The 12568-nt window shown below is 36.5% G+C and overlaps 2 protein-coding genes across 5 annotated transcripts; both read left to right on the top strand.

Moving 5' to 3' along the window:
- The first annotated feature begins 908 nt into the window (after nt 1-908).
- On the top strand, nt 909-4672 carry LOC113316552 (glutamate receptor 2.7-like). The gene is made up of 5 exons (XM_026564711.1): nt 909-1122; nt 1497-2845; nt 2985-3184; nt 3469-3904; nt 4343-4672. Exons 1-5 carry the CDS (start codon nt 909-911, stop codon nt 4670-4672), a joined length of 2529 nt encoding a protein of 842 aa, XP_026420496.1.
- A 3934-nt stretch (nt 4673-8606) lies between these two features.
- On the top strand, nt 8607-11068 carry LOC113317528. Of its 4 annotated transcripts, none has more exons than XM_026565662.1 (5): nt 8607-8727; nt 8997-9047; nt 9155-9217; nt 9339-9449; nt 10868-11068. In XM_026565662.1, the coding sequence occupies exons 2-5, from the start codon at nt 9044-9046 to the stop codon at nt 10969-10971; spliced, it is 282 nt and encodes a 93-aa protein (XP_026421447.1). In that variant the 5' UTR covers nt 8607-8727; nt 8997-9043; the 3' UTR covers nt 10972-11068. The 4 variants fall into 4 exon arrangements, with proteins under 4 accessions (XP_026421447.1, XP_026421446.1, XP_026421448.1 ...); XM_026565663.1 differs by lacking the exon at nt 8997-9047 and adding an exon at nt 10373-10458 and having other exon boundaries at nt 8611-8727; nt 9118-9217; XM_026565661.1 differs by having other exon boundaries at nt 8997-9217.
- The last annotated feature ends 1500 nt before the right edge of the window (nt 11069-12568 follow it).

Raw genomic sequence — 12568 nt, 5'->3', positions numbered from 1 at the left:
ATCAGCATAGCAGCACTTCCTGCATGCACTTACATATATACGATATCATATATGTGCGGGGTCTAATGCTGGTAAGCAAATATAATTTCCTAGAAGAATCATATGAATTCGTACTATGCGAATTAACGGCCCTTACAATGTCTTAAGAACCTTAAAAAACTATAAGCAAAATGGTAATGTGGCCTTTGGAATGAGTTTGGAGTCATTGACATATTGTCATTGAACAATTAACTTGTATCGTGGGTGCCTCAAATATGGAACGCACTACCCCATAGGATTAGTAATGAATTAGTAATATTATTATGTTTATGCCGTCGGGAAACAAAAACAATGCTGTTGGAAGTTCAAGTAATGTTAAGATACTACAATTCTAAGCCAATTATGCTCCAAACGTTTACTAATCACCCCACCCCTTTGAAGTATTCAAATTAGATTTTGCACTTTGTAGTCCAACCATGAAAATATACAACTGACTTTCAACACTGGTCTAATATGAGATGTAATTCTAAGAACGCCCTATTGTACATTCTCTAAGACTTTTTAAATTGTTACTCCCAGTATTATTCTTGGTTGATAAGAGTCGATTTTTATCCATTTAGGGACATTTGAAATCTAAACTGCAATATTTCGGGAGGTAAGAAATAAGGTTGATTCAGTACGATCTCCTGGCAAGTCTTGTGCATAATATATCTATATACTGACTACTTCCATTGGGGACAACAGCCTATAAAGATAATGCTTCTATCTGTAAATGGATAAGTTGATAGTAAAGAATTCCCATCACTGTTAAGATGATGAAGACAAAACCAATTTGTGATCTTAAGCAAAATAGAGTTTTAATGCATGTTTTGTTTTTCTTTATTTTCTTCAGTATTATGTTAACACATCGTCATGAAATGGTACTAGCGATGGGACAAAATACAACAGATACTGTTGATGATAATAATGAGTTCAAAGTAGGGGTTGTTCTCGATTTTGATAGCTTAGTATCAAAGATTGGGTTGACATCCATGTCTATGGCTCTCTCTGACTTTTATTCTTCTACAAATGATACTCATAAGAGAAAGCTGGTTCTCCACACTAGAGATTCCCGTAGGGATATTTCTCATGCAGCTTCTCAAGGTATGTACAGCTTCCCTCTTCTCACCATGCATCATCTTTGCGATCTTCCCATGTTTCTCTATGGAAGTTCTAGATATATTAGCTTACTTTCTCTGTAATTTAAGTATAATAAAATGATTCCATAGATTTTTTAGTCTAGTTGGGTGCTAAACTATCTAGAAATGTCACCTAGCGGTTGCATACGAACCAGAACAGGCACCTATTAAGACTTACAAAGTCACTGACCTTTTCTCACAGTTTTATCATGGATTTTCTTGACCAAATGAAAGTGTGAATCCAATTTTATAAGATCGATAACTAAAAGCCGTCTACGCATAATTCTCTTGGGAATTGTTTTCTTTAGATTGATATTCTTTTTCTTCTACATGTAACAGCTAATGATCTGATAAAAAATGTTGGAGTTCAAGCAATCATAGGACCATTAACATCATTACAAGCTATTATCATGGCTGATCTCGGAAACAAAGCTCGGGTTCCTGTCATTTCCTTTACCGCCACAAGTCCTACGGTTTCTACCTCTCGAAACCCTTATTTCTTTCGAACAACACAAAGCGACTTGGCTCAAGTAAATGTGATTTATGATTTAGTGAAAACATTTGGATGGAGAGATGTTGTACCCATATACGAAGACACGGAGTATGGAAGAGGAGTCATACCATACTTAACCGATGCATTCCAAGCCATCGATACCAAAGTTCCTTACAGGAGCGTAATTTCCCCCGCAACTACTGATGGTGAAATTCTAAAAGCACTATACAAATTGATGGCAATGAAGACTAGAGTATTTGTTGTGCACATGACACCATCCCTTGGAATACGTGTTTTTCAAAAGGCGAAAATGATTGGGATGATGAGTGAAGGGTATGCATGGATCATTACAGATGGGTTAAGTAATATCTTGGGCTCTTTCAATTCTTCTGTTATTGATTCTATGCAGGGAGTCTTGGGCGTAAGGCCATATATTCCTAGGTCAATAGAGTTTGGCGAATTTCAAGCTCGATGGAAAAAGAAGTTCGCACAATATAATCCACATATGGAGAACGTCGAACTGAACATTTTTGGTTTAAGAGCTTATGATACAATTCGGGCACTAGCAAATGTGTTGGAGAGACTTGAGATAACAAATTCATCAAGCCTGTTGGAACCACAAACAGTATTTCCCGCTGCGCTGACAACATCAAGTGTTCCCCAGATAGGTCCTATGCTTTTGCAGTTACTTCGCGAGACAAACTTTAATGGCCTAAGTGGGGATTTCAATCTCATCAACCGGGAATTGCAATCGAACGCCTTCCAAATACTTAATGTGATTGGAAACGGGGGTAGAGAAATTGGCATTTGGACAACATCGAATGGTATTTTACGTGACTCAGGCAGTTTGATTACTACTAGAGCTAAAGATTTCCCGGCGCCTAAAGATAATTTGCGCGCTATTATATGGCCTGGAGAATCTACTGTTGTTCCAAAAGGTTGGGTGTTTCCAGAAGTGGGAAAAAAATTAAGGATTGGTGTTCCAGTAAAAGAGGGTTTTACTGAATTTGTAAGAGTTACAAGGAATAGTAGTTTCAACAATTCCACTTATGTAACTGGATACTGCATAGATGTGTTCAAAGCTGCATTAGAGATGCTGCCCTATCCGGTTCCATATGAATTTGTTCCCTTCGAAAAAGCTGATGGTACCACTGCCGGAACTTACGATGACCTAGTATATCAAGTTTATGCACAGGTTTGTATCATTACTGTTCTTTTTTAAATTTTCTTCTTCACAATACCAAATAGCCCACGCTGCACAGTCGTTGTCAGGTCAGATATAATTTGCTAATATACTAGCTAATCCCTTTTGTGCTCTTGGATTTGTGTAACAGAATTACGACGCTATAGTTGGATATATAACAATTAGTGCAAATAGATCGGCCTACGTCGAATTTACATTACCTTATACCCCATCTGGGTTTTCGATGATTGTTCCGCTGAAGGAGGGCACGAGCAATAATCCATGGATATTATTTAAGCCTTTGAATGCACAACTCTGGGGAGTGAGTGTTTTATTTTTTATCTTTACCGGGTTCGTGACTTGGATGCTGGAACATGACCAAAATCCAGCTTTTCAGGGGAGAATTCTGCATCAACTAGAAACGATGTTCTGGTTCTTTTTTACCACACCTGCTTTTGCTGATCGTAATATCTCTTCGACTTTTTCTATCAATTGTAAATTTTAAATGTTAATTTGGTTATTTTTCTCTTATGTTTCTAAACTCATACTTTTATTTTCTCTTTCTCTCTTTTTTTTTCTCTCGATATTTTTTATATTTTCATTTGGTTTCTTTCATATTTGCTAATGAATTCAAGGCTAAAGACAGCTACTTATGTTTCAGAGCAAAGGGTGCACAACGGTATGGCTAAAGTTGTTGTGGTCATATGGGTATTTGTTTTCCTCATACTAAGTTCAAGTTACACAGCAAGTTTGACATCAATGTTAACAGTTCACCGGCTTGAACCTACTGTCACAGACGTACATGAACTAATAAAAAATCACCAAAATGTCGGTTACCTAGATGGAACATTTATATACACGATGTTGCGGGGCATGGGATTTGAGGAGGCTAATCTGAAACCCTACATCTCTACTGAAGATTTAAAGGAAGCTTTCACAGAATTGAGAAATAAGGAGGATCGTATTGTTGCTGGTTTTGGTGAAGCACCTTATAACAGACTATTCCTTGCAAAATATTGTCATCAATTTGCCTTGGTTGGACCAACTTACAAGACAGAAGGATTTGGTTTTGTAAGTCCCTCGCACTCGCCACCCCAATCCCTCATCATAAGTTTGTTTCTGTTTTATTGCACAGGATGAAACTCCGATTGACTCTTTGTACGTAAAATCATTAGACATGCAACCCTACGGGTTGTTATGTTGTTTCGACCCCACAGAGATCACCACTAGAATACCCCAAAAACTATTGGGGAAAGAGCAAAGCCTGTTGCACCACTTTCCAACTAAGCTCTAAAGCATATTTATGTCTATTTTCACATAAACTCTTATGACTTTGCCCCTTCATAGTGTTTTTTTAATCTGATCCCCTTGCTAGCATCCTAGGACTGCACTGGAGGACTCTTGAGCAGCTCATACCTCTCTCTATAATACCTGCTTCCTTTTTTTTCAATGGGCTTCTCTATTTTTGTCAGGTACTTATATGTCTTTCTCTCTTTACATATTCCACAGGTATTTCCAAGAGGATCACCTTTGGTCCCTGATATTTCAAGAGCAATCTTAACTGTACGGGAGAGTGACAAAATTACAAGAATAGAACAAGCATGGTTTGGGAACCAACAGAGCTGTGCAGACCCAGCCCCATGTTTTTCTCAACTAGTCTCAATTTGGATAGCTTTGGGTTCTTTTCCTCATAACAGGAATTCCAACAGCTTTAGCCCTTCTGGTTGGTCCTGTTCAAGTGGGATACTCCACTTGTTAGAAAAAATCAAAGATTTGTGGGAAAGCTTTCATCGTAATAACTCTAGTTTTGTTGAAGTGGCAACAAGCGTAACGCGATGACGAAGGTCAGGGAACTACCACAACCAGCCAAACACAATGACACAACGGTTTTTTATTTAAGCGCCTCTGATTGAGCACTCCAAGGGCGTAAGGGCCCGCTGATTGAGTCAGTGTCAAAAATGAGAAATAAATTGTTGGATAACACGAATTCCTTACACAAAAAGTGATCATTCAAAGGTTGATTTTGGAGATCTGACCACAAAAAAAAAAGGGATACTTGAGCATTTTTATTTATTTTTCTTTTCTTGAGTCGACTTTTACACATCTAGCGTGTATAGTCGAAGACAATACACAATTTGAGTGTGTTTGTTTTAGAATATCCGTTGATTAGTATCCTTGCATGCGCCTTGCGTTAGAAAATCATCCAATATTCTTTCAGTTTTTTATCAGATTTTCACAACTTGAATCAAACAATCTCCATTTAGTCTGATAGAGGGACAACAACTTGTTCCTTATCTAAGAGACTAGAAATTTGGGGCGAGAAGTAATGGATTATTTTTGTTTTTATTAAAGTGGATCCCTGTGAAAATTAGCTTGTTCAAGTAAAACATTTCATTCCATATGTATATGCCGTGTTTCATCTGGGTAATTTTGTTTTGAGCTTATTTTCACGGGGATTTCTTTTAATCTGTTTTGCTGCTGCTCACAACTTTTCAATTTGCATATATCACAACTAGAGGTGTAAAACGTGTCGGCCCCACACACAACACACATGAAGTCGCGTGCTTTACGTGCCATGTCGTGTTGTGCCGTGACAACGATTTAAATGTGTTGTGCCGTGCTGTGCTAGTCAAAAGCTAGGCACATCACAATCCGAGCATAACACACGAATAAACGTGTTGTGTCGTGCCGTGCTGGTACACGTGTTATACATTAAGTCGGACACTAACACGAGAATTTAAGTAGACAACATATTATTTGAAATTATTTCAAGTAAAATTAACAAGTTTATTCAATAAAAAGAAATAGACCATCAAATATAAAATTGGATCATTGTCATGTAAATTAATGTTCTAGTCAAATATAGGTAACGACATTATAACAAGGATATTGAAATATATTTTCCAAATACAAGGTATGATATGTGTTGTTATAAAAATAAGTCAGCATAATATGTCAAAAATTAGCTAGAATAGTGACTCTTTTGTGAAATATACACTAAATGTGATGTATTATGCCATGTTATATGGTGTACCTGTGCATGCTGTGACGTGCTTTCTTAACGTGTTGTGTTGGGCTGGGCCACGTGCTTATTCATGCCGCGTGCAGTGTGTGCTGTGCCGCTTAGGCTAACCCAGCATAGCCCACGAAACTAACGTGCTGGGCCGTGCTGGGCTGGACTGAGCTCAGATTTTAGCGTGTTGTGCTGGGATGTTCGTGCTGGCACAACCCGATTTACACCTCTAATCACAACGGACAAAGTCAAGGTGAATGTCGAAGTCAAAGTCAACTTACAATGGTAACATTTTCCTTAATTTGATTTGCATACCCGAGGCCGAGAATGATAGCCCAAGGTGTTAGTTATACTTTACACTAACGGTTGTAGGTCTTATTATGTTCATTGGAGAAATCAGGGTATATCCTTGATATTAAATTTTTTAAGTAGTTGCAATCATTGGGTATATATAAGAAGTATCATGGAGATTTCAATCATGCTGTTCAAGCTCTAGTTTACAGTGAACTCCCTACTGTAACTGATCTCTTGTGATGCATAGTAAATTTCTTTTTGTATCAACAAAAATAAAAAATGTTCTCCACTCTTTTCTTTAGATTTGATTTGGAACTACGGTATAAGGGATGTCGCTCTTTGGGTTTTACCGGATTTGGGTAGACTTGATAATCAATGGATGGAGATGTGAAGCAATTCACCCTATTAGTTAAAAGTTATGGCCTCTTATCCCAGCTGTCATTTGTTGGACGATAATAGAAGACCAAGAATATGTTATAATCTTTGTAAACGATTCTGCTAATGTAGGTGAAGTCATCAATCAGGTTAAAATGCAAGTTTACTAGGGGCTCGCACCGATGACAAGTTGAAAGGTTGTAATCTTGATTCATTCATCAACAATTGGAAAGTTATTTTATTTTTGAACTGTAATCGATAGTGGATGTTTACTTTCTTTGGATTTTTTTTGTTGGTTCTAGAGTTTGTTCATTGTTTGAGTCTTTGAGATGTTTGTTTGTAGTTTTTCGGTTGGTTTTTAATTATTAAACTTAGAGAATTTTCAAGATTCTCATAATGTACCAACTCACTGTTACATGAAATTCCCATAAATGAGAATCTTGACAGGAGTCAGTTCAAGAGAAAATAATGTTCTAAGAAGTCTCTTCAACCCAATTCTTCCATCTCTTCCCAAATCTTATTTTTTTGAAAACAAAGACTTTATTAACAGGAACTAGCGCTTATAGAAAGGGAAAAGATTGTAAGAGGGAGGATGATTCAACCTGTTTGTACCCAGAAATATTTCTAGACACAAAAAACGATTAAACTGGTGTTGATGAGAAAAACAGGTTAAAAACATGAAATAGCATAAAGATGAGAGACACGAATTTAATGTGGTTCGGCATGGTTTGCCTACGTCCATGGATGAATCCCCTTGGGGAGTGATGTTTTATTGATATTAGAATTACAGTGGATTTATTCTTTCTTAGCTCCCCCCCACCTTTTTTTTTCAATCAGGGCGTCCCTATTTATACAATTGAACACCTAATTTCGAGATAAATTTAAATGGCATTAATCTCCATGTATGCCTCTGGTATCAATTCTGCATGAAACTGCCCTGCATGCCTCATGGAATCAATTCTGCATGAAACTACCTTGCATGCCTCTTGGAATCAATTCTGCATGAAACTTCCTTGCATGCCTTCTGGAATCAATTCTGCATGAAACTGCCCTGCATGAAACTTCCCTGCATGCCTCCCTGTACTAATTCGCTCTGCTGGCAGATTGGACTGGCTGGCCTAATGGGATGGCAGTATGGATGGATGTTGTCTAGCAGTGCGACATAGTACTTAACTAGAAACTGATTAGAAGCGCGACTGGCAACTCGGCTTCGAAAGTTGACCTTGACCATTGACCGGGTGTGTTGACCTTGACCATTGACCTGACATTGACTTCACAGGGCACTGGACTTGCTGGTAGACATTTTAGTGGGTACGCTGGTGGCAGCTGAATAGTGGCCCAAAACAATAAAATTGCCCAATATGTGGCAATTTTATTCATGGTACAAACATCACCCTCTCTTAACCTCCAACTTGTTGTGGGGTTAAGAAGTTCATTTTCCCTTTTTTATTGATATCGAATGATAAAATTCACCCTCAAGAGTGATATATATTGTTGGCGAACCAAATAAACGATTTCATTTGTTGTTTGTAGAAATTATAATCAAGACGCCCCCAAGAGTGATTTACTATTGCTGAAGCGCAATGCAAGTTTCCTCCTTTGATAGTAGAAATCACAACCGAAACTGTAGCACCCCAAAGCTAGAGCTGAATAATCCAAGAGATTAACTAAATAAGAGGCACTAAAAATCTAAATCATTTACTTAAACAATCAATTAATAAATCTGCTACAAAACTTAACCCAAAACTAGCCCCGCTCAGAAATATATATACAACAACTTCTCTCGAATGATACATATACAATAATCATTTGGTTTACAAATACATCATCCCTAAAAGGGGTGCACTAGTGGAAAAGGGCTATTTGGGACATAATGAAACGACACAAGAAAAAATATTGGGAAAGGACTACATATTGAACGTGTCTCTGACCAAAGTCAAAGCATTGTTGTAGCATGACTTTGATTGACTTATAGAACGACACGTTCAACGTGTACTTGACTAAGTCAAAAAAATCGTTTTTGTCTGACTTTGTTTGACTTCTATAACGACGTGTGAATTGTAACATTTCGTCGGTAGATATTTTCGAGGAGATGGAAAAAAATAACTCTCTTAAACTATTTCTCTTTCATTGTTGTTAGGGTTTGATAAATCTTGATTTTTGTTGTAGGAGCTATTAGAAGACCGATTGATCATCAATGATGGTTCACAAGGTAAATCTCTTTATCCCTAACTTATTCTTTTCATTTTCATTTCCATTTTGTTTAGATTTGTTGGTATATGTTTCTTATGACATAAATAATGTTGGGGTTTTGGTATGATTATCGACTTTAGGGATTTTCATGTTTAATCTGTTGATTTTATTTTTTATTTTTATGTTTTAATTTGATGATTCTTATTCTGATTTGGTAGATTTGGTGATTTTCATTCTAATTCGGATTTTTTTGTTCAATTATTATTTATATTCTTGTTTGACGTGTAGGATTCTAAGTAAGTCTTCGTTGAGAGGAGGAATTGGAGTTGGAAAACATGTGTATGTCTTCATTGTGTGCATGAAGTGTCTCACTTAATAATTACTGGAAGATTTTTGTTTTTATGATCAGATGTATGTTGGTACATTTCTTGTCGGTATGGATGCAGTTTATTTGGTTATAAAGTTAGAGATAAAGTTAATCGAAATGATTGTCTTTCTCACTGAATTAGGTGAGTCGATCTACAGATAAATCTTGATCTAACCATCTTATTTTGGTTCATAAAAACTTGTATAACATCTGAAACTTTGTGGTGTTAATTTTTGATTGATTCTCTGTTCGTGTGACTGCAGAGTTGTCGTTTGCTCAAAGTTTTCTTGTTGCTGTTAGCGGCAAGATGATGAGTCCAATATGCAACAACTCTTGTCTGCGTTGTCGTTTGAGTCATGTTCATAATCTGGCAGGTATAATAACATTCTTGAATGCGTAATATGACAGGTCCTACATTTAGTAACCTATTCAACAATTCTTAGGTTCTTTCATGCTCCATTAGGGTACTGCACCATAAGATTGGTTTGTCAAAACATCATATGTGATACGCCACTGTGGACTACTCTTTTTACTTGATTTTTCGGCTCTTGAACTTTAAATCCCTTAAACCCTCATGTCTACGTATTTTAATTAGTAATTGTTGAATATTTTCCTACACTGTCACCAACATTCATGTCTACATGTATTACTAATTACTAATATGACTAGCAGCGACCAAAGGTACAGATCAAGATGCTTGCAAAAATGTTCGCTTACAGGTCATACTAAATTCTGTATTTATTAAACGAACATGTTGGCTTATATGTCATGCTAAATTTAAATAGTCTTTCAACTATATTAACAGTGACTAATACATATAAAAAGTCCCTCCTTAAATTACGCATTGCATACATATTTTAGTGTAAGTATCATATTTTAGTGTAAGTATCATTGTTGGATAGATTCACTGATACCAATAACTACTTTTGGTGTGTAGGCTTCTGTTACAGGGGCCTTAGTTCCTAGGTTGTAGTCTCTCTATGGATTCGTTTAGTTTCGCTTACTTGTTCATATTATTTTCTTCTCAGGATGTATATGCTCTCTATGTTACACAGTTTCAACTTTCAACGGTTACTGAAATTTTAACCTTGCTTAAGCATAAGAAAGGATGCTTTATAGAGACTGATCATGTGTTTTCCTTTCTTGGTAATACTTCATTGCATGATAACAGGCCCCCTTGTCATGACTAGTTGGAAGTTAAATTTCATATCACTATTTACTTCCATTATGTGTTGCCTAATTATAAGTGGTATCAAATTCAGTGAGCCTCTAACTTCTCATTGTGTTTCCTATGTAGATGGATGGTATCCATGAATGTACACTAGATTATTTGTCCATGGATTTGTGGTGATGTTCTCAAGCATTGGGAACTTGTTAATAGTTGTGAGTATTGGTATCCTTTTGCAGTTTCTTTCTGTCATATGGATGCAAATAAAATAGCATAGTAAACTGTAATAAACTCAAAGTGGGTGTGTAAGGCTAGTAGTTTCTGCACACCGGGGTGTTTGCGAAATCTTCTAAGGTTTAAGCTATATGTTCTACTTTTTGTGCGGTTTGTGTATTCACGATGATTACTTAAGCATTTCAATACTTTGGCTTATGTTGTCATGAATTTAATTTCCGAGAATAGCTTGGATTCTTAGAACGATAAGGAGATAGAGCTGTTTGTTGTCATGAATTTACTTGTTGTGCTATTATTCAAATTTCATCATAGTATATATTCACTTTTCAGTGATTTTTTCACGGTTGTGTTTTATACTTCAGTGATTTTGGTAGCTTTTGCTTGTTGTAGGTTTGTTGTTCTTGAAGTGTTGGCTCAGTTCATCATCCGGTAGGATCTCGTTTTGCTGGTTCACAAAACATAGTTCATGCCTTATTGTTTGTTTTCTTTTGTGATTCCGAATCTAAGTGTAAACAGAGTTCAGTTATGAATTGTGTAACAAATACAATGGGTTTTATTCAACCATTTGAATTTATAAATCCAAGTTTTATTTCTGGGTAAATTGAGGTTAGTTCAGATTTATTTTATCCCAGTACTACAGACAACCAAATCTGATATGGGATTTAGCTGAATCAGCTGAATCTCAGAGTTATTTTTTATATTATAAAACTACATCTACGACGTCATCCAGGTGTCGTGCCTAGCGACAACCATGAAGTATCGCAATTTTGAGTCAACTTGATAGTGTCGTTCCAGAAAAAGACACTGAATCTACGGCACTTTCAGCGGCATCTATATAGTGTTGTATATAGCACTAATACAACACTTTCCTACTATCTTAAAACGACCTTTCTTCCACTAGTGGTGCCCCGCAGGAATAACATTTAACTTTAAAGAAATCATGAGCAAGATTTGAAAAACAATTCATGTTTTCCCAAACATCAAAGTGACTAAGTCACTGGAAATGCACAAACAATGTATATGGACAAATCCTTCTTCGAACAATATATATTAGTGATGCCGGGTTTTTCCACACCTACATAGTTATATTGATGTTGGGTTGTTCCACACCTAATAAGCATAAAAGCTGAATTCATGTAGATATAAATGAAGGAGTGTATCCTATATACCACACGTGAAAATTCTCATTTCCCATAACAATTCATATTGACTACAAAACATTACAGGTCCTTTCCAATTCATGGAAAGATTTAAAGAATCAACAGAACAATCATAATACAAACTATACAATGCATGAGTTTGTTAAACATAAACTTTTGTAAAAGAAACAACAATGGTTTCAAAAGAGTTAAAAGTATTCCCACCTCTTTTGATGACAAGCCACGCCTACCTCGAGATCCACGATCCGCTGGTTCATCCTTTGATTTGATTGTTGTTAAAAGACTAAATGTTAATCACACAGGCACTCTAAGAATCTAACCAAGATGGCTCACACAAGAATCATACAAGTCTTTCTAAGCCAATTTATGGTTCTACACCTTTTAATCATCTATCTTTAACATATCTAAAGTTTACTAATTTAATTAGGTTGGTTCTATAGTCCAATAGCCAAGTCTTAGGAATATCTACAACCTTGTAGAAGAAGTCAAAGGCTATTTCAGACCATAAATGGTCCAAAACATCTAATTAATTAAACTAGTCTTAAGTCCAAGTCCTCTACTCTCACCCATTAATCTAAGGCCTGGTCCATTAGAATCAACTAACGGCCGCTAACAGTCCACAGGTCAACTGACGATCCACGCCCATGGTCAGGTCAAATCCTGGTCAAAAGGTCAAGTCTAAGTCGGTCAACTGAGTCAACTCAGGTCAATATTCACTCGACTCAGTCAGATACACTAAGTCAGCTGACTGGGATGACTAAGGATCAAGCTAGGCCATTTCACAGGCCAAAACTCTAATGCATGACAATCCTAGTTATTCTGTAAAAGCAATTGCAAGATTTATCAAACAAACTTATACACAAAAGCAATTACAAGATTTATCTTACCTATAAGAGCAGTTGCAAGCCTGCACTGGAACCTCTATTCTACA

The sequence above is a fragment of the Papaver somniferum genome, chromosome 10 (assembly GCF_003573695.1).
Source record: "Papaver somniferum cultivar HN1 chromosome 10, ASM357369v1, whole genome shotgun sequence".
In the NCBI taxonomy this organism is placed as follows: Eukaryota; Viridiplantae; Streptophyta; class Magnoliopsida; order Ranunculales; family Papaveraceae; genus Papaver; species Papaver somniferum.
The sequence above is the reverse complement of the archived record's forward strand: the minus strand, read 5'-3'. Positions and strand labels throughout refer to the sequence as shown.